The sequence below is a fragment of the Nomia melanderi genome, chromosome 7 (genome assembly GCF_051020985.1).
Source record: "Nomia melanderi isolate GNS246 chromosome 7, iyNomMela1, whole genome shotgun sequence".
Classification (NCBI taxonomy): domain Eukaryota; kingdom Metazoa; phylum Arthropoda; class Insecta; order Hymenoptera; family Halictidae; genus Nomia; species Nomia melanderi.
This window is the reverse complement of record NC_135005.1, coordinates 6,732,216-6,755,260: the sequence shown is the minus strand read 5'-3', so window position 1 is coordinate 6,755,260 and position 23,045 is coordinate 6,732,216. Positions and strand designations below refer to the sequence as shown.

The window sequence follows — 23,045 nt, the reverse complement described above, 5'->3', positions numbered from 1 at the left end:
TTACAAATTTTTAAAGATACACTATGAATATTGTATAAAGACTTATATTTAAAAATGTTATTGCTAACATTGTAATATTAAACTTAGAGTTAAAGTAAAAATGTTTCAATAATTTATGTTAATCCAATAAATATAAATGATTCTATCGATATGTAAAATTTCACAAATATTTTACATAATAAAAAAATCAGAAAAAAATATAAGAAAATATAAGAATGTTAGATGTATATTTCAAATATGAACTTAAAAGTTAGTCTGCCAAATGAGAACATTGATTCACTGTATATTAGTAATAAAAATTGGATTTGTTGGATTATTCATTTGAATTTCAACTGCCTGGTCCGAAGTACCTTGCAATTACGCATCGATGCAAATACGTATTAAACATACAGATATGATATCATAGGTACACAGTTCATTACGTTTTTATATGTACGAGCGTTTCGTCATAGCTAAGCATTCATTCATCTCACAACTATCATTGACGTATTCGCATAGTATGACTCAGATAATAAATTCAAATTTGATCGAATTTTGTCATTCGTTGAGTAACACTAAGCTGCAGTGATATCTGACTGTGAAACATAGACAATATCATTGACCACCTCTTAACATAATTCGTTACATTTCTACTTGTCCTCCTTTGGTATTAGAAAACAGTACACATTTCTTGCTTATGAGCACATATTAACCGTAGTGAACGACAATAAATTGCTTCTACAGAATAAAAAAAATTATTATACCGATTCATTTATGAAATTTGTCTATATAAAATTTCAGTGTTATTATATTTTTTTCGTTACCACAGAACATAAATTTAATGACAGACACAAGGAAAATGCTACGAAATTTTATAAATCATTCGATATTTCCATTCATTAAAAATGAAATTATGTTTCAATGCAATCGATGATTTTCTTAATAGTTTTAATTATTATACGTGTATTTGTTGTTCTTTTTCATCGTATACATTTCAAAATAATTTATTATTGATTTTATATTAGAATAATAAACCGATTTCATTTAATCTACAGTATAGAATAGGAAACACGTTTTTGCAGTAGAAAATCTCAGAAAATCTCACAGATGATTGCCGTTGTTAATTCTTATTATCTATAAATGAATATTGCGTTGCGTTTGCTCTAAATATTGAATGCAACAAACGAATTTCAGGCAGCCCGTACATTCATCGTCTATCCTTGAGTTGCCGGGCGTAGAAACCGGAAGTGTTCCCGTGAGCAGTAATTACGACACCGGTAATAGCGGAGTGTGTCTCGAGATAAATAAAGAGAATGAGTAGCGTTGTTGCGCTCCGTTCTTACACTCGTCAATTCTTTTTTTTCCATCCGACGAACGAAAGATTTCTGCGGGCTATTCTTCTTGGTAGGAACCCCTACCAGACGATGAGTCATTCGACCATCACTTTGCACTTATTTCCTGGGAATCTTATTCCGCGCTGGTTCAGCAAACGAGAGCTACAATCGTGAATTTCCGTCACGCTTTCAGGCGCGTCTTCGCTTGAGTGGAACCCTCTAAAGACACATTTACACTATCGTCATGATAGATGCCCTCGAAAAAAAGCTTCCAACAGTTCCTAGAAATAACTTTTTCCGATACTTGTTAAATATACAATAGGAATCGGTATTTTCGAATTGTTCTGCAGTCTGCACACAGGCAATTATGTCAGAAATCCTTACTATTGGAGGACACTACTCGGCGTGATCAAACTTAGCCTGTTTCTTTAACAATAGAATTACCAGATGGGTCAAAATGAACTATTCTTGATTTCATCCTTCACTGTTATTAAAATGATACAAAGTTGGAAAAAATGAAAAAGTCGGTTTAAGTATTTGGTAGTTCTAGTATTGATTAATCATACCATGTACAGTTTAGTTCGAGGAAATGCCAAACAAACACTTGTTCAAATTCGTATACAGTTAGAACAGTTTTTTTAATGAAGTAGAAACTAAAACATCAAGACTCTTCGTGGCATCATTGTCCTCTTTATATCTCATGCTTCCAGCAAAATTCAGTTTATCCGATACGTCACTAAGGACATTAATTCCCAAATCTATAAAAAATGGTGTTACCCAAATTAAAACGACGTGAATTCTAGATGGATTAGACGAATTGAAGCTACGATAGAACAGTATTCGTTAAAACTTGCATTACAAGATTTCCTGTAAACCAGTGATTTCCAATTTGAGAGGCGCGGACTAGTGCAAAAAGAGAACAGAAACGTAATTTTTGTTTTTCTTATTTTTCTACTAATACATTTTTTACCATTTAAAAATATGTCTGTATTACTTCATGAAATAAAAGGAAAGGGGAGGCGCCAAAATTTTTTAAAGGGGAGCGTAGTAACAAAGTTTGGAAATCTCTGCTCTAAGTAACAATAACAAAATAAGATAGAACTAAAATCAAATTTTATAAAATATCGATTGCACTCGTAAAACACAGTTAATCGTTTAAATATAAACCACATATAACACAAAGTTTTGAAACCACTGCCGTAAATTTGCATGTCGTAAACGCATTAACGCTTTAACTGCCACATCACCCAAATTCCCTTACTCGTCCTTTACATGAACTTAAACATTAATTTGCTTGGTGACGTATTGAACGAACCGAATTTTTTTGGATGAATATATAAGAATAATAGTAGAGCAGTCGTTACGAGGAATCTTCATTTTTTAGTTTCCGCTTCGTTAACCCTTAGAACGCCAACGTCGCTGTAAGCGACGCCAGAAATTTCTCCAAAAAATGCCAGCATCGCTCTCAGCGACTCTTTATTTTAAATAGCTACAAATGTAATTATCAATGGAATTTTTCATATTTTCTCTTGAATTTATCGCTATCAAGAAGTAAAGAGTCGCTGGCACTATTTGGAAAAATTTTCAGCGTCGTTCGCAGCGACATTGACATTTTAAGGGCTAAATAAATTATTTCGACTGTACAGGAGTTTTGATGGGTATTTACTTGGCAGTCAAAGTATTAGGGTCCATTGCCCAGTGAATCACCAGCAATGATTCTCGTGTCAATGAAGATTCATGGAAGCGGTACGAGGATCTTCCTCGGGTTTCTTCTCAAGTAGAGACGCACACTTAACGATCTTAATCCTCCACGTCATTCGGCGTCTCTACGTCGTCCTCCCCACCAGCCAATTCCTCTCCACCACTCTTTATATAGTTCATCCATGATTCGATGCCCAGTCTACGCGCACACACGTAGCAACACCGAGCATCGACGAGAATTTACAAGCAACGGTTGTTATCTCGCTACCAACTCGATAAGCAGCCAGTGACAGTGTGGCAGTAATACCAGCCGGTGTTTTGACAATATCCCCAGTGCGGTGCGAAAGGTAAAGTGACAGTTCTGCTTACGTTGTTCGTCAACGTTGAAATTTTCGTAACTTTAAGGACACCCGGCAGAGTAGTTTCTTATCGATTACCGGAATCGATATCAACAACGTCAAAGGCGAAAGGGCACGCAGGTGATAGGATAAACATGAATCGCAACACTGATACCTCGATCGTCGAAGTATCTTTTCCCTTCATGCTAACACGTAATGATGTAAAAATAATTATTGAAAGATGAAGAGATAAGTGCCGGCAAGTTTACGTGTATAGAAATAGGTGTGGAATTTTGTTTAGTGAAAATTAAGTAGGTTCGGAATTTGTATTTGAACTAATTGAATATTTTTTGATGAATTGTATCGAGATTTACAGTTTTCTATATTGAGCTGTTTTGAATTGGAGTTGAATTGGAACTTAAATGTTTATCGGTTTTTTATCGCGAGATATTCAGGTATTTTTGTACTGCTAAGGTCAAGTACAGAATGTCATTTGTAATCGTTATATTTTTCTATTTTTTCTTCTCGTTAAGAACTTCATAATGTAAAAAGTACAACGAATATCCCTTTAATCTTTAATCCCTTTTATATTAAAGATTCTTTTGTATTGCCTAATTCAATTTATATTTTATCTTAAAATTGCAATGGAACTTGGCTCTTTTATTGCAATTTGGAAGGAAAATCATAATGGCTAAAATAAAAGTGGTTCCTAAACTTATAAATAATCGAATACATTAACAATATTACTCTCATCGATGAAATTAGATTAATTTATTAAAGATTGGTTACGTTGTCCCAATAGTAATAAAATATTTTGAGACTTCGATGTACACCGAGTATCCTTTATCTAGCACACTGCGAATTCTTGTTCTATTACGTTACTGACCTTGCCGGTGAAGCACGTCGCACGTAATATGTATAAATAACAAGTGTACTTCCTTTCCTAGCCTTCGAGAACAATTGAATGAAATTCTTCTTAACCCCCCTCCATCTTCCCTTGCCTGTTTCCTAACATTGAAAGCTTAACAAAAATCAGTATAATTTCTTATACGAAACATTTCTCTTGCATGAATCACTGCGGCGTAGAACAAATCATTCTACAATTAAAGGCGTGACTAATCACCAATCGCCTTGGAATGTTTCTTTTTTTATTGTATTGCTACAGACACCTGTCTACAATTTCATTTCATTTATATTTGACATACGTAATAGTCAATATTAGAAAATAAAGGATACATTAACTGTTGCTTGAATATTCGAGGTAATCGAATATTTTCTTCATTTTTATTGACTTCTCAATTACAATTACATTAGAGATATTTGTAATATTCATTTCTCCGTACAAAAATGTTCATTAATTTGAAAATAAAGATTAAAAGGTACACCAGTTATTTTCCGATGTTCTATTTACATATTGCTCAAACGTTTAAAAGTAACCGAAAAAGTACAAATAATCTTTAAATTCGAAACATTGATCTGTTTTTACCAAAATCAGATTTTCCACAGATCGTTAACGATAATAAACAAGAAATCTCAAAGTTCCCACTTAGGGGTTCAAAATATAATAAAACAGAATAAACTATTCAGTTTAAATTTAATTCGATCGGTACAATTACCTCGCAAGATTATTTAGATCACCGAATAACAGTCCACTGCGTGTAATAACCGAAATGAAACGGGGTTTGAAACTCATATACGCGAATCGTGTGTCGCATTGTTGAGTTTCCGTGCCATCGCGTACATTCTCCGCTTGGTGGCTCCCACCAGTCCAGCAAATATTTGTGACGAGAGAGTTGTTAGGTAGCCTGCCTCAGTCGAGCAGGAGAACCACACCGAACCGGCGACCGGCACGGCAGAAGAACCCAACGCTGAACCCGTTATTCCGTTGCAAGAAAGGTAACTCTAGTTGCCACACCCTCGGTTAGTTTTGCTCCTCGTTACACCGATCAATACGAAAACTTTCGGGCTACGCCGTTTCCGATAGTTTCTTGGCACGCTTTCCGGCGCCGCGGTTGACCAGCCAAAGACCACCGCCATTTGGTTTCCGTGGCATTTCGCGTTAACCGATGAGATCATTGCTCGTTCGGCGAATCCCTAATGACGCGGAAGCTATTTTCAAGGCTTACAGCTTAAACTCATTAACTGGTCCACTGTCACGTTAATGTTTTCGCTTCGACAATCGTTAAGACCAATTGTATTCTAATGTATAATAAGCCGGTATGATTAGATCTTAACCTTAACTCTTAGCCAACCGGATAGGATCTTCCACAGTTCCCTTAGCAACACAGTGCCATTCGTTTTGGTTCTTTTCTTTTTATTTAGTAAGTTTTAAACTGGGGATATATGCAGTTGATTGAATACTTTCTTCGCTTTTATAAAATATATTTTTAATGAAATCCGTTGAATAAGTCGAAGGTAAGGAAAGATATTCTTGTTTTTTGTTGGAAAATTAAGGACATTATAGATATAAGTGCAAAGTTTTTAGTTAGAGAATTACGGACAGGGGTTTCATTAGGCTCAACTGTGAGATAATGTTTTTGATGATCTAAAGGGGAATTTATATTATGGTACCTATAGAATTCGATTTTCTTTCATCTTTGTAATGTTGCTTCAACATTTGAGGATTTTATCGAAAGTATGAGACGATTTTATTTTGAATCTTAATTTTTTTTTATTCTTTTTTCTGCTTGAAGATTGGACAAATTTTGGGTGTAAAATTTGATAAAAATTTTTAGAAAACTTTAAGTAGAAGAATTATGGATATTATTGATTTTATTGATTTTACATGTGAAAGATAAAGTTTTTGATGATCCGATTGAAAAATTATGTTTTAATATATATCTGGCGGATAATTTTAATATTTCCGATGACCTAAATAACTCTAGTTTTCGAATTACGACGAATGACCGCGTTTCTGGATCAGTCGGGTGCCCTTATGTAGGATCGTTGCGATATCGTGTTGGAATATTTGGTTCCCTGTTTATATATGTATGTTTACGTGTCAGATGCACTTTGCTTTGCTATTAAAATGTGTGTATCATCGAACGTCGAGTTTCATTAGAAATTTATAGTAATATTGACATTGAGACAATGTCCGTGCTACATAGATATATTTAAAAAAAAGGAGAAATATAAGAAATACAATAATAATATTATAATAAAATAAGCATAAAATATTTGTTCCGCTAATTCACTACTTATTAAATTACTAAATTAAATTACTAAACATAATTTTCAGATATAGAAATATTCTTGTCACAATTTTTTAAATAAAATATTTATTGGAATTATTTATTTAACATGTTTGTTATGTCATTTATAACTTATTATAAATAGGTGCAATTTATTTTGAAATGTATAATTGCTACATAATTCCAACGGTAACGAAGATACTTTAAATGCTTCCTTTCTACGTGCATATTCATCGATTATGTCATGCTTTTATTATTTCGGGGCTGAAGTTTCGTGTGTATAATTCTTATCGTTAAATTGACGAAGTAAAATAGTATTTTCACTGTAATAAATTCGCGACTCTATGTATGTATTTATCTACAACGTCGCGTGACTCATATTCATGAGATCGAATGATTTAGGCGTGAAGGAGATTATACCGTCATGGACAGACATGAGAAACGTTATTGCATACGCGAATATTAGACTGTTGTTCTTCTTAATTGAATAATGTTTTGGAAGATATATGGCTCTTTGTTAATATAATTCATCTCTTCTCATTTTTAATGCGAACAGTTGAAGTTAATAAAAAAGTTACAAATCACAATTTATGAAAACGGATCTTAGATTACATAATTGATCATTTCTTTTTGTATTAACAGTGAGTAAATAATATAATTTTTTGTTGGCATCTTTCCAAAGTCAAATGTCAAATTAATTTTATTTAATTTACGACGACTTTGAGATTATACATTATTTTTGATTTCATCCTGAAAATATTTGCAATTAAATAATTTTAAATAACACCACTTAAATATAATTTTAAAACTTCTTGTTTTGTAGTTATGTCTTCTTCCGAGAATTCAATAGAGTATATAGTAAGTAAAACCATCTGTCAGGCGTGAAAATAGACGAGAATAGTTTAGTTGCTACGAAATTATGTAACCTTGTATATGTTTTTTGTGGGAGATGCATAAATGCATGCACACGTGGAGAATTTGTAATTTGCGACTTCACAGTGCCCCAGTCTATTGTCTGTATTCTTTTTCAATGTTGGAAAATAAAAAAAAATATAAACATCAAATACCTAATCACTCGTTACATTTACTTCTTACAGATAATCTGTACAATGTCGGCCAGTCAGTACTACCACGTGCAGGTAATTATCAAGCCTTCTATGTTTCATGCCAATCACTATCGCACCTGAAAAATACTTGACGTTTTTTTCTCAAGATATTTTTAATTAAAAAACAGTTTCACTATTGAATATTAAATAACATCACAAGCTATACACAATTCGTGTTCTTTATATTAACAACAGACCTTACCGCCTGTAATAATATTTACATAATTTACTACTTCAAATTTACCACAAATAAATAATCATTAATTCAATTAAAAACAGATATTAATATGTAATATATAAGTTGAATTGAATTAACAATTTATTTAACTTCCTTTAATGAAGTTTAAAATTAAGAATGAAATTTCAAAAATCTCCTTCCGCAAAGGATTAAACTAAATCTAAAATTTATTGTTATAATATGTACTCAAATAATTGTTATTTAATACGATGCCTTTTTTTTGCTCAGTGCACACCAACCGTTTACCCCGCTGACCCCTTCGACCCGGAGGAAGATGCGACCCTTCTGCGAACGGCGATGAAGGGTTTCGGTACCGACGAGCAAGCCATCATCGACGTGCTCGCTCATCGCGGTATCGTGCAGCGACTCGAGATCGCAGATAAATTCAAAACGATGTATGGAAAAGATCTGATTTCTGAATTGAAGTCGGAACTCGGTGGCAACTTTGAAAAGGCTATCATAGCGTTGATGACACCTTTGCCGGAATATTACGCTAAAGAGTTGCACGACGCAATTTCCGGAATTGGCACTGACGAAGGAGCTCTGATCGAAGTGATGGCCTCCCTCAGCAATTATGGTATTAAGACCATATCTGCTGTCTATAAAGATCGTGAGTATTAATTTTGACTAATTGTGCAACTGTAAAATTGTAAATATTACGACTCCTTCAGTTAAGGAAGCTCGAAAGAATGGCGTTGATTGAATCGTTCATTGGTCGATGTGACTAGGTCTACATTTTAATGTGTAATTGAATTTTAATTTCTGTTCAGTTATCAATTTTAGTCTAATCTGAATATATAACTAAACAATCTAAAATATATGACTGAAGACACTGTATTTTTAATATTCCTTTTCGTTCAAAATAGAACTATTATATATTATATTTAATAATTTAAATATAATTATATGTCTTTCCAGAATTAGGTATAGAAGTATAATAAAAATTCGATTGTATATTTGCAGTGTACGACAAAGAATTGGAAGAGGACTTGAAAAGCGACACGTCCGGTTACTTTGCGAGGCTGATGGTTTCTCTTTGCTGTGTAAGTATTTATTAAAACAATTATTTATAATAAATAGGAAAACTCTCACTTTTTGTGATTGTATAAGCAATCATTAAATTGTTATACTCTAAAAAGATAATTCCCTAGAAAACAAGTAAAAGTGTAACTTAACTTAACATGTAAGTTGCAATGGATGGTAACAATTTTCTTTTGTGAAAGAACTTATAACTAAAGATACTGAATCAGTGATCTGATAATCAACAAAAATAGATCAAAAGAATATGATATATAACGATTAATCGAATAAAAAAAATATGTTAAAAGGCCAGCAGAAATGAGAATCCAGAGGTTGATGCAGAGGCGGCGACACAAGATGCTCAAAGACTTATAGATGCTGGCGAGGGCCAGTGGGGAACAGACGAAAGTACATTTAATGCTATTCTTATTACCAAGAGTTTCCCTCAGCTGCGAAAGATTTTCAGTGAATACGAACGACTTTCCGGAAACAGTATAGAAGACGCCATTAAACAGGAATTCTCAGGATCCATTGAAGATGGCTACCTCGCAGTCGGTAAGGGAGGATATAAATTATGTTCTTCATATTTTTGCAATCTATCTTTGTGCAAATATTACAATCAGTCAACTTTTTAGTTTTTATTGTAGTTTTACTTTTAACATAAATAAAATATTGCTACCCAAGTACAATTAAGAAATAAATCATAACGCAAAGAATTAATGATATATTTGTCGTTGTTAATTAAAATATGCATATGTATTGCGATGGGTTAGCATTAATGGAAAAATTATGTCAAAGTGCATTTTATTTTACTATGTTCCAGTGAGGTGTGCTCGTGATAAGACTGCATATTTCGCGCAGCGACTCTACAAAGCGATGAAAGGAATGGGCACCGATGATACCACACTAATACGTATAATCGTGGCCCGATCGGAAATCGATTTAGGTGATATCAAAGAGACTTACCAAAACATGTATGGCCAGTCACTAGCCGGCGACATTGACGTAAGTTGAAACTAATGTTATGTACATAGACCTGCTGTCGAACCTTTTAGAATGATTCTGCAAAATATTCTTTTCTGCGCAATAAATTCATGCCTTAATTACCTATTACAATCCATCGAGCAATATAGAATCGCATAAATTAGTTATATAACTACCCAGAGATTCATTAACTGTTGCAAAATACGGTACAAAGCAGTCAGTATACTTTTAAGAAATTATTAACAAAGATTAACCAATCGTGATTCTTTATCGGTCCATTTTACACGGGTTAAAAATTACAAAAAGACCAATTGTTTTAAAACAAACTACTATTAAAACAATTTCCTTTAATTGTTTTAAAATGAAATATAAATTTGTAGTGGTGCTGTTCTTAATAGGAAATGTACTTCAATAGTACCAGTTACTTTAAAAAATATTATTTATCAATCTTAAAATTATACAAATTCGTTTTTCCAATCACTTTCGATATTTTCGACAAATTGATTGCTTTCACAGTTAAATCTACATGTACAAAATTTTAAAAATTCAACAACGAAATTCACATGATTTAAAATTCGGAAAAGTATTCTCGAGTTTGCAATAATACATCTTGCAGGACCATTCGTTGAGGTTACGACCAATGTCCATCTTAATGGTTGCACATTACAAACGTCGTAATTCTAGTGCCCGCACAATTTGTTTTTCTTAACTTTTTTACTTGGCAATACATAAAATTCGGTTGTCCATGACTTTCCATGAATTTCAGGACGACTGCTCGGGAGACTACAAGAGACTCTTGCTTACCCTACTTGGATGAAAGCATTTCATGTTCGACAGCCTCTTTTGTTTTACATCACACACTTTAGTGTATCTATTTATCCTTTGCGGCAGTTCGCGGAGCTTTTTGCCAGACGCTTTTGTCGGTTGTTCGTTATTTGAAGTTAATTCGATTGATTAACGGTGATTATGGTGTTGCGTGGTTGCCTTTTATTCTCCCCTGCCCACCCCCCACACATTTTATATGCCTGTTACAGCGACTCTACCGCGGATAATACGCTTCACTTACACGAGATACAAAAGTACGATTATTTTAGTCTCTGTGAGACCGGCCGAATAAATTGTATTAATAATTTCCTTGTTGTTATTAAACACCATTTGTTGACACTTATTACTTAATTAATAACAACCGTTAATAATGATCGTTCACGAGTCATCGCTCAACTAATTCTACTAATTAATCCGATCTGCTGCACGCAAGACTATGTACGATCCGATCAACATCGAAAGAGAACGATTATTAAGAATTGTTTGATCTTGCCTTATCGCACAACGTGCAAAATATACTTTTGTATTAATGAAATAGTATATAACAGTGTTTATAATAATATTGAAATAATATTACATACTAGAATGTAATAAATAATAATTAAATTTTTAATTACGAATATGGTAATGTTACAACAATACAATAGTAAATATTTTTGAAAAACCATCAAACGAACGGAGTAATCGTTTCGCGTGCAGTTGCGTCGGGAAACGTCGCGATTCCACGAGAATCGATTTACAGAACTGCGTGCATGTAATCTAAACATATTTCCGGCACAAATACAGTATTACACCATTTTGTACAGCATTAATATCCGCTTTAATTCTTCCTACATTCTGTTTGCATTTACAGAGTGACTGCAGCGATGAATTTAAGCGGCTTCTGATCGCACTTTTGAATTAATGAAAATCATGGAAGGGAATACGCGTATTACCTGTATACACATATATAATATATATATACGTATATATACACACACACATATATATATTTATATATACGACATAAAATTCTTTGTAAGAATACCTAACACCATACGTGAATAATACGCATTCCACTGTTAACTGTACCATCGACATCTATCTTTTTTAATAAAAGGAGAACAACAATTTTCACGTTCGTTAAACGCGGACAAATTTCATTTTATCATGAAAGTCGTATGTCTGTGCGCAGGGCTGCACCAAATAGAGAGTGCAAAGGGTGCATCGCGCAACAAATAAGTATTTACAGTGTAGCTTTCACGTTAGTTCCATCGACTAACAAGCTGAAACTACATAAGGGCAAGGTGATTCTTCCACTTTCGATGCTCGGGACGTCTCGGCTTGCCACGCATGGTTATTACTGGCACGCGGCAATAACAAAGAACGGAAGCGACACCGAATACGACAGAATGAAATGGAGCTATAGAGAATTTTGTCTTTTATCAAAACGTCTTACTTCTTCATATTTGTTATTGCCGTGCCCCAATAATGACCATGCGTCGAAAGCTGAGGCAGTTCGAGTATCATGAGTGGAAGAATCCCTTTGCCCCTGTGCACTTTTAGCTTGGTTGTCGATGAAGCTAACGCGAGAGACGTATAACACCTTGGGCGCGGCCCTGTCTGCGTGTGTGTTTTAGTGTGCTGTGAATCGAGAACCACCTGTGTCTTCTCTTTTTTGCAGAGCGATTGTCACGCTGAATGGAAAAGACTTCTGATCGCGATGCTGAATTAAAGACAGTGGTTCAGGCTTTGTGCGATAAAAAAACCCGTCCGGATTTAATACTCAATCGCTTTATCGACGGCATTTATATTAATGCAGCGATGTCCTGTGGAGAACATCGAAAATTCAACCAAAGATCGAAATCGAATATTATGAATTAAAATGCACGAGATTAATATATGGAGTATCGAAAATTCGATCGAAGATTGAAATCGAATAATCTGAGTGTTAATGTTTCGAAATTTTAGGTGGCCAAAGAAAAAGGAGTAAAGTAACTTTGCTGCATTTATACGATGTATTTTAATTGTGGATTTATTTGTTCTTTTTTTATGAACTGAGACGCTGCTGATATACATTCCGTTTCTTCTTCCAAGACGCCGTTGATAGAATAGTGTGCATTTTATAAATATATTTTTTACAGATTTTTTTTATTATTCTCTGTCTAGTGTTTTATAGATATATTTTCGTAAATGGATTATACGATTCGAGTATATTTGACAGTGATTCTTCGTAAGATTTTAGAGTCTGATTCTGTATTTGAAAAAGGTTAGAAATATTGATGGTTAATAATATTTATATTCAATTCCATGTATCGATGTTTAACAGGCAGCTTAAAAGTTTAGGTGTTTTAAGCTATGAACTTGTATTTTAAAATAAATGTCTGCTTAAAGGAAATTATGAAATGAATATGTTTTACTTGACTCTTAAAACAATGAACAACAAAATTGTACATATTATATTGTACCTTTTAATATAACATAATATATTTGATATAACATTTAACATAACATAATATATTTAATATAATATTTAACGTACTATAAATACCATTAAACGATAAATGAAAAATTAAGATTGAACCCAGTAACAATTTCAGGGTACAAAAAAATCAATCGATGAATTTTAATTTTTCGCCGCATTTTATTTGGACAAACTTCGGGTTTCAAAAATAACCGCAAAATAGAAAAAATTCTGTTAAAAAATGTTAAATTTAAAATTATAATTTTTTGACACTTTACACGACAGATATAAATGTATATACATAACATTAATACAAATAAATTGTTAATGAATTCAAAGATATTTGAATAGAACGAAAATAAAATAATAAAATGGCTTCCGAGGAATATAAATTTTTTAATAAGCGTAAAACGTCATCGAACGTCGGAAAACAACAACTGGAGACGGATAATGCGATACAAGTCAGCAGATCGATTCTTCGAGGATTAAGATATGGTAACAATGCGTTTATTAATACGATTAATTAGGTTAAGTAGACAATAATGTAAGTTAATAATAAGTGCGGATAAAATATCCTTGATAAAAATTGTTTAATGAAACAAAATTAATCAAATAAAATCAAATGAATATTTTCTTAAAACTGAATTTCTTCGAGCTGGTAATTTGATAAACAGTTCGAATAAAATAAACAGTTGATCATGTGAAATAAATCTTTTGAAGAATTAACTATTAATTAATTATTCATCTAGTATATATGAATAATTACCATAAATTATAAATGCACTATAATAATCTATATGAATTCGTCATTTGCTTACCAAACGTAACAGAAATGTTGAAAAAAGTATTCCACATGAAAATTACATTTTTTAATTATAGTAACGAACGAAAAAAATGAAACGAACCAGGAAATGGAACATGAAATAGACTACGAGGATGAGTGGATTAATAAATTAGCTGTAATCGACGACGAACACTCGAGAAAGAATGGTTTAAATGAACGTAACATAGAGAAACTTCTTCAAAGTCTTACTAGTAAATACGCACACATGAAACCCGAACGATATTGTTCTTCTCAGGCAGATAGAGTAAGGAATTTATTTCTTTTAAATAAATTAATTAAATAAAAGGATATTCTCTTTAAATAAAGATTTTATTGCACAATTTTAAGAATGAACACTGCTTTTTCATATTTATTTTTTTATAAGGATTCTTTATGTTTCTATTATGATTCTATTTATGTTTAAGAATTCAAATCGTTTATAATAATTTAATATATGATTAATTTCCTCAGTTCCCAGTAGTGAATAGAATTCAATCCTTTTACTATTTGTTATTTTCCATTTTAAATAATAGATGTTTATATAACAATTTTTTTATTAGATCATTCAAGATTCTAAACAATCCATAGTAAAATATTATTATACTTCAAGTCACGAATTATTTAAAAAGAAGTTTTACGAATGCAATAAATGAAATTTATTAATTAAAGGTAACTAATTGCTTGCAAAATAAAAAATCCGACGGTGTTAGTTGCGCAAACGACGTTGAAAGATACAAAACGTGCGTCGACGAATCATTGCGCGATGTTGTTCGCAAAGATGGCAAATACGAGCGCAAGAAACGTCGGAAAAAAGAAAGTTTTACGGAAGCATTCGAACGGAAATACCAAATTTCGTTTATAACAGAATCGAAGGAATAAATATATCTGTATATGTTAATTATCACTGATCAAATAATTTGCACGAAATATGAAAGTAATACATTTTATATATATTTATTCATCTTTATTTCATTCAAATGAATTACTGAACAAATATTACGCTACTAGATTCTTCGTTTGACTACTCATCTCCCAAGAATAAAATTATTGTGCTTTCCCGAGTTTCCTAGCATCTTCGAGTGTCTTTTCAACAATAGTGTTCCAGGTATCCTGATCGTTCTCTGCGTACCACGATACAATTTTATCATAGAATTGCACCTGCTTCGCAGTGCACTTTTTGCAGTTCGTCGTGAAGATATCAACAAACTTGTCTGTAACAATATGAAAAAGAACATTCAGAAAATATATTTATCTGAAGGAAGTCAATTAAACGCAAACTAGTGAAATATAATTGTGAAATATAATCAATATTTCTGTTTTATTTGAAATAGAGAATAGTTTAAAAGAATGTTTTAAAAAGTATCCTAAAATCGACTCATAACTCCATGTTAGCACACTGTCGGCTATAATTGTACCCTTAAAAATTACATTCATTGCATCCTCTGTTACGCGCAAGGAAAATTATTATTATAATTATATAAACTGACACTACGCTAATTATCTCACATTATCTTTTTCAACTGTGTAAGTAAGTACTTAATTATTAACTGGAGGGTGTTCAACGCGTTGTTGATATTATGATGATATTAATATATTTGACGTATGATATACTCTATTATCGTTTTAACTACATCAAAACATCATATATATATGACATTTATACAAAATACTTTGTTTAGTTTATTTCCTATATTTTATATGTGTAAGTAAAAGGTATATAAACAACTTATTATGTTAAACAATTGAACGAACGACACAACCACAACGAGAGTACAGTGAACGTTAGGTAATTACAACATTTAACGGGACCGAAAGGTTGCAATTATGAAGAGGTAGAATCAAATCCACCCTAAGAAACGAAAATTTTAGCATGGCGGACGCAGAAAGAGACAATGCAAGTGAAGGGAAACGAAAAACAGTGAATTGTAGCGTTCGGCAACATTAAAGGCTCGTGACGAGCTTGGGACTTTTCAACTCAAAAATCAAGCTTTTTTATTTTGATCGCGTTTGTTATGTTCTTCTGCTTAAACTGACACCAAACACGATAGAATTACGATTATAATTCTTTGCAGAATAAGCAATTGAAGTTTCAGATATAGAAAAGAACTGCGAATAGAAAAGAAGTCGCGAATATAATAATTATAAATAAATTTACCTTTGAAATACACGGCATCCGGTGTGACGCAAGGTCCTTTGTCCAAATAGCAGTTTTCATACTGCTTCCTAAGTTTACTATTTGTTAGAATTTCATCAACGTTAATATCGTCGTACTTCGAAGTATACGTTTCTGTGTCTTCATCCTCGTCGGCATAGGTTACCGCCAAGATGACCGACAGAACGGAAACAAAAAGCATCAAACTCTTCGAATTCATTTTGTAGTTTGAACTGAGGAAATAAAGTGGAAAAAATGAACTGCAATTTATAGAAATGACTGTTTAACGCGTTCACGCCGGCGTGCACCACCGGTGGTACACAGTTAATTTGTAACATTAAAGTAAATCAGTGTTAATAAGTAAATTATTTATTTACATTTACACTCAATAATCAGCTAAAGTCAGAAAACTAGACACGTAACAAAAGACTGCACTTCATTTTTACAAACATTGTTATTACTCTACAGTCTATGATTAAATATATAGAAACATTTCCCGACGTGAATGTGTTAATACAGATGAACTATCGATATGATTAACATTCCTTCCCATTCCTTAACACATTCCTTTGTAGCAAAAATAAGAGGGAAGAATTATTAATTATTTCTTATCACAATTTTTACTATTATCCAGTTATTTACGCTACCGAACATTTTTATTCAAGATCAGATATCTCTCGAATTATAATTGTATTCTAGTAATTATGAAGCTCCGGTTAAACAGTCAACGTGTTAAAATTATTTGGACAAACAAATTATTTGAAATTTCTGTTTCGATTAGCACTTGGAATTTTATAGTATTGCGTTTGATGTTTCAATCGAATAATGACACAGAGAAGAGAGTTTACCGGAAAGACGATGAAGAAACACGTTGCACCGATTCAATTGCAATTCTAACTATGACGAGACCGCGGAAAATCTACATATTTATAACTGGCACGCTTGTAATTATCGGATCACACTAAATAATTCCATGAAATGGCATTATATGCAATTTGTCAGTTAAAGGCGTGATTTGTACATTGACTATATTAATCAAACGGTTATTTGTAAAAGCGATAATTCATAGTTTTCTGTTTTCCACCCGTTTTACACACATGTTATTACGTTGGATTGAAATGGTTTTCGAATTTATCAATATTATTTTACAGCGATACACATACAGTAAGTATACGTTACATTACATTTAATATATTCTTTTTCAATTTTAAATGGAGTGCAATTATTGCGTTCAAAATTTTCGAGCTTAGGTGTATTCAAAGAGATTAACGAATTTTGTATAAAAATTTTGTAATTAGACACAGTTAAATAGAATGATTATTTCACTATATTATTATAAATAAAATTCTTTACTTTGTTAATGTCAGAATAATGAATTAAGGCCATAAATTGAGTAATTGAATAATTTGTGTCTAACTTATAGTTCCATTAAACGTCAAATATCATTTAATTAATAAAATACTAGCTACTGATAAATATAAAATAGTAAATAGTGGTATCTACTATATATTAAATAGTAAATTTATAAAATTCACAAATTTTGTATTGCTAAAGCATTACCAAGCATTACCAAAGTTACCATTTATGAAAAACGTTAGATAAACCAAGAAGCCAATATACTTGTATTTTCACGCGGTTTATCAATTCATAGAAGTATTGCTCTCGCGCAACAATATTATTAATACACTGCGTACCAGCTAATTTTCAGAAAACCAAATTGTGCGGATAGCAATTTTTAATGAGATTAACGTATACCAATATACATAGAAAAACTCAAATATCATATCGTAATGTAATATACTTTAAATAGATGATCAGTTTTGATCATAATTGACATGTTCATAAATGCTGTGGTAATTGGCGAATTTATATAACTAGTTACGTTTACATAAAAACAAGATTTCTTGTTACCAGTATTCAGTGTATTTCGAACAAAAAACTAATGAGATGAGAGAATAGTACAGCGTGTTATTTCTTACGTCAGAATACATAACTGTTAATTATATAAAATGGTACAAAAAGGTTTTCATAATAAATAGATTTATCACGCATGATACTATTGTGTAAACTGTCTACATAATAGTATTAGAGACTAGTAGTTCTAGTAGCGTTCATGCAGAATAGCTTTTAATTCTTTGTAAACCAAAATATATTTTAATTGTTTATCCAATGATATCAATACAAACATATATAGTTGGTCATAAAAAGCACTATAATTTTTCTGAAATAGAATTATTCTATAGAGTTTGGAGTAAATAAAATGAACAAAGAAAATAAGAAATTAAAAAAAGAAGATTTTAATTAAAAAACACTTACCTATTCTTCTTATAGTATCTGATATTCTTCTCCTTACCTTTTTTGTTAATTAAATAATTTGTATATTAGATATTGTTGTTTCCTTTAAGAACAATATAGTTTCCTATATTTTCTATTAAATAACGTGTATCTCTAGATACACAAAATCTCATTTTAACCAAACAAGTCATCGAAATGATTGAAATTAACATTACATAAGTTTCCTTTTTTCTTGTTGTAACATCAAGTTTATTAAACGCAAAAAGAAAGTAATAGCGATAACAAGTAATCTACTTTTAAGAAGTGTGGAAGAAAATCAGTGCAGAAATAAATAAATTTCAATGATTCTTGAAAGGATCGATTTATTCATGGCACGAATATTTAGAAAGAAAATATCGCCATTGTAATTGTGATAGTCGCATTTCTACATTTATACTTACAGCTAAACAAACAATCGATCAGCTTCAATCATAGACATTTGATCCAAGTAAATTACAAAACTCTACTCATTTAACACTTAGCCAACCGAACAGGGAGATCTCTCAGTTTTCCCTTATCAACGCATTGTCATTTATTTTCTTTATAGTTTTGCAATTCAATAAATACCTTTCTTGCTTTTGTGAAACATAATTTTTAATCAAATCTATCGAATGAGTATAATGAAAGTTAATGAAATGTGTTGCAGTTATAGCTTTCTTTAGGCAGTTGCCTAAGTGTTAATCTGTATCGAGCAGAATTAACGGTCAATAAATTCACAATCTCCATCGCAGAGAACGAGAATTTATTATGCGACCTATCAAACAATTCTCAACGAAATCGATCACTTAACAATTAACATTAATTAATCAATCGAAACAGAAACATCCCTCTTTCCTTCGAAATAATCCAACTAAAATCGAACACTTCAAACCATTTAAATTTATACAGTTATGATCATTCGTATGATATCTCTATTAACAATCTATATAATCATCATAATTATGATAACGTCTTATTAACAAGAACCCATAACACATAACCGCGAATTACAAATTCGTGGATTACGATTTATGTTACAATTTGTTTCACTTTATTATATATTTATATGTATATACTACAATATGTTCAACAACAAATTGTATGTATGCATATACGAATGCATATATTTTATGTACAAAGTACAGCGTTCTTATATTGTAATCGAATATATGTATCTCGCTATATTCCTTACGTAACGCAGTGGTTCAGAGAAAAATCTGTAGCACAAACATGTTTCCATTTTCTCTCTCTCTCTCTCTCTCTCTCTCTCTCTCTCTCTCTCTCTCTCTCTCTCTCTCTCTCTTTCTCTTTCTCTCTCGAATATGTGTAAACTATAGGAATGATCACGTTTTGTATAAATCGTCGTGGTTCCAACTCTCGCGTGAAATTGACTGGGTTTCACTCAACAGCTAGTGAATAACATCTTTTTGTCCCTTCACCCTTCACTATGATGCAAATCAACGGTTTCAATTGAACTCGTGAATTCCAAAACGGCACAGATCCCACTTTCCAACACGTTGAACGCCGCAATGTTGGCACTAGACTTACGGAACGCGTGAATTTGACACATATGAAAATTTATAAATAGTATTCAGTAAAAGTTCAAGTCGATTTCCATTGATGCAACTATGCAAATGTTTTCGAGGCTCTAATTTCCGACGTCTATATGAATGACCGCCTATTTTTCTTAGGAGCAATACAGTGAAGTGAACAGTAACCGTAAATCTAGTGTTAAACAAAATTTCGATCCCCGGCCATCTTCTTTTTATTTTGTAATTTGCGGGGAGTAACAAAATATTCATATATTATGATTTTGTAGCTATTTCATGCAACTAAGTAGATTTCTTATGTAAATTTAGTATGTACATAAAAATTTCTTCTCAGGCCATATGATACACACGTTAACGTTATTACAGATATATTTAATATTATTAAAAATGAAGTAACGAAGATATAAGTGTAGACAATGTTTGCAATAACAATAAAAAAAACAAGTATAGGATAGATGAACGAAGATGAAAAGAAAAATTGATTTTCTCAAAATGTTGATTGGTTGACTTGTGCTGTTTTGGAATCGCATGGCTTGAATTGTGTTCATCGTGCCAGTATCAAACAACTTTTACATGAAACGTACGTATATACAAAAATTGTTGATGTTCACTTAAATATTCTATATGCGGAGAGAGTATCATTTCACATGACGAAATTCATTTATCTTACTGCATTAATTAATACCTTGCATAAATATGTACATACGTGGTAAGCTTTCTTAATTAAATGTCAGTGAAATTTATTTCCTCCCCTGACTCGTTTTATCGTTAACTGTATAACGGAATGTCACGAACAAAAAATTCTTTCGTTAACCCTTTGCCATACAATTTTCATTAGAAAATTTGTCTAATTTTACTATCAATAATTCGCGAGTAAAAACAATTTTTTATTCACTGTAAATCCAAGTTTATTTCGGAAATGGAAAGATTGACAACAATTATCTTTTTAACGAAACATATTAATGAATAATCAATAACATTAACATTCGATTGTTCAAAAAATCTTCGCGAGTTATAGTAATAACAGCCGTTATTATACGTCAAAGGGTTAAGTAGGGTGGTGTAAAATTAATACGTCGTCTATGCAATCGGTTCTACAGATATACATTCGAACGACAAATAATTTTTCTCGAAAATATATTCCACGAGGATGCACCAACGTTTTTTTCCTGCTTGCAAAATAATTACATTGCTCTTCACGTTTAACAGGATCGGTTGTTGAAGTATTAACAATTCACGGACAGACCGCGACGTGACACGGAAATATTTATTGGACTGAATATTTTTCAGCGAACATGGACTTTTGTATAATTCATTTACAGACACTCGGATTGAACAGAATTTTCTTTTTTATCGAATGTTACAACTAAACAAAAGATCTTAATTAGAATAGGATTACGATGGGAAATAGTTTTTATTAACAAGTAGTATAAAAAACAAATTTGAATATTTTAATTATTTTCTCGTATTATGTGTATTTTATGCAATTTGCTCTTTCAAGAAGTTAATGCAACACCTGCTCGGAATTGGTTAAATATTATGTTGTGACATACGAGTTGCAGCAGTAATAATAAATAAATTTATATACAGGATGTCTCGTGCGTTATTCTCCATTATTTCTTGTCAGCCATGTTTGATTTCAACTACATATATTAGAATAAACAGTGAGTTTCCATGGAAAATGAATCTTAACCCCTTGCTTCATAAATTGTTTCTAATCAATCTATTAACAATTTTTCAACAGTAAAAAACACAACGTTTTCCTTGCAGGAATAATCTTACAATATGATAAGTAAATGAACACTATTATAAAGAATAAATAATTTATTAATTAATAAACATAAGTATTATTCATTATTATAAACATTGTTAACAAATGAGTAATTAATTAATAAACAATTTATTGATTACTAATAAAATTAATTATAATAAAACTTGCATAAATATCAATTAATTGCAAAGTCTTGGTTAAGTGACTAACTTTATAATTACAGATTTAGTAGCATTAAGTAATACTAAAGAAATGTTTTAAATAAATATTATTTATATTCAAAAAATCAAATGCTTTTCGCATGATAGGCCCGACGGAATTGTCCGAAGCAAAACAACTTCGCCGTTGTCAAGGATAATTAATAAGAAAATATTCTTCGCTACGTTTTATGCAGGACATCCTGTAGTTGCCATCACTTAAAAGTATTCAGATACAATTTTACATCAATAGTAGTGCACAATTATACTGATTTGTTTGCATTTAGGATCAGTTAACTTCACATATGAATGTTTCGAGCACGGAAGTGTTATAGAAATATTTCATGAGGTATATTTCGAAATTCGTCAAAATACATTTTGAAGCTGATCAAAACATGTCTTCAAGTTTCTATACGGATTTATATTCATTTAATAGAAAACAAACTATTAAGGTACCAGAAAAAGTTCGTTTTCTTGTTAGCAATGAATTGACATTCAATTTCAATTAATATTTTACTAGTTCAACCCCATGACCTACGATACCGTGTTCAAGTCGTAATGACAATTTTATACAGAATTTGAAAAATGTAAATGTTATTTGTTTCTTTTAAATACAAATTAAATATTACCTTTCTAATAATTTATTAACGATTTGGAAATAATTTATTATTTATTTAAACTAAACGTAGACATAGAATAAGCATTAAGTGTCGTTTTTTTCTTAATAAATCTTCATGATAATAAATAAGTAAGAAATAAATCATAGAGCAAGGGGTTAATGAATGAAATTAGTATTAACAGCAAGTTATGTTTATACTGTTGGTATTGAATAAGATAAAATAATTTTTCAACAACCTACTCTGTGTTTAAATTTTGATTTAGGAACCCTCACGAACTTTTTTTGGATACTTAATAAAAGAACATTTCGGAAATAAAATTATTACTTGGAAGATGCTTCTTCATTCCTTTATTTACACGTGGGTAACTGTTATTTACTTGTATTTCATTGTTTAAGTTTTAACGTCTTACTCCATTATTAACGATGAACAATCCGCAAATGTTCAACTGAAAGTGCTTCAA

At 31.6% G+C, this 23,045-nt stretch overlaps 2 protein-coding genes across 7 annotated transcripts; one reads left to right on the top strand and one right to left on the bottom strand.

Annotated features, from left to right (window-relative positions):
* The first annotated feature begins 3,191 nt into the window (after window positions 1-3,191).
* Window positions 3,192-13,093, top strand: LOC116424210 (annexin B9). Of its 6 annotated transcripts, none has more exons than XM_031970304.2 (8): window positions 3,195-3,361; window positions 7,367-7,401; window positions 7,641-7,682; window positions 8,116-8,497; window positions 8,851-8,930; window positions 9,216-9,462; window positions 9,731-9,912; window positions 12,380-13,093. In XM_031970304.2, the coding sequence occupies exons 2-8, from the start codon at window positions 7,369-7,371 to the stop codon at window positions 12,428-12,430; spliced, it is 1,017 nt and encodes a 338-aa protein (XP_031826164.1). In that variant the 5' UTR covers window positions 3,195-3,361; window positions 7,367-7,368; the 3' UTR covers window positions 12,431-13,093. The 6 variants fall into 6 exon arrangements, with proteins under 6 accessions (XP_076225413.1, XP_031826164.1, XP_031826166.1 ...); XM_031970306.2 differs by lacking the exon at window positions 12,380-13,093 and adding an exon at window positions 11,570-11,826; XM_031970305.2 differs by lacking the exon at window positions 12,380-13,093 and adding an exon at window positions 10,658-11,023.
* A 1,830-nt stretch (window positions 13,094-14,923) lies between these two features.
* Window positions 14,924-17,132, bottom strand: CSP1 (chemosensory protein 1). Its single transcript, XM_031970314.2, has 3 exons — window positions 16,983-17,132; window positions 16,138-16,367; window positions 14,924-15,193 (listed from the first exon to the last, which is right to left on the bottom strand). The coding sequence occupies exons 2-3, from the start codon at window positions 16,352-16,354 to the stop codon at window positions 15,027-15,029; spliced, it is 384 nt and encodes a 127-aa protein (XP_031826174.1). The 5' UTR covers window positions 16,355-16,367; window positions 16,983-17,132; the 3' UTR covers window positions 14,924-15,026.
* Window positions 17,133-23,045: the final 5,913 nt, after the last annotated feature.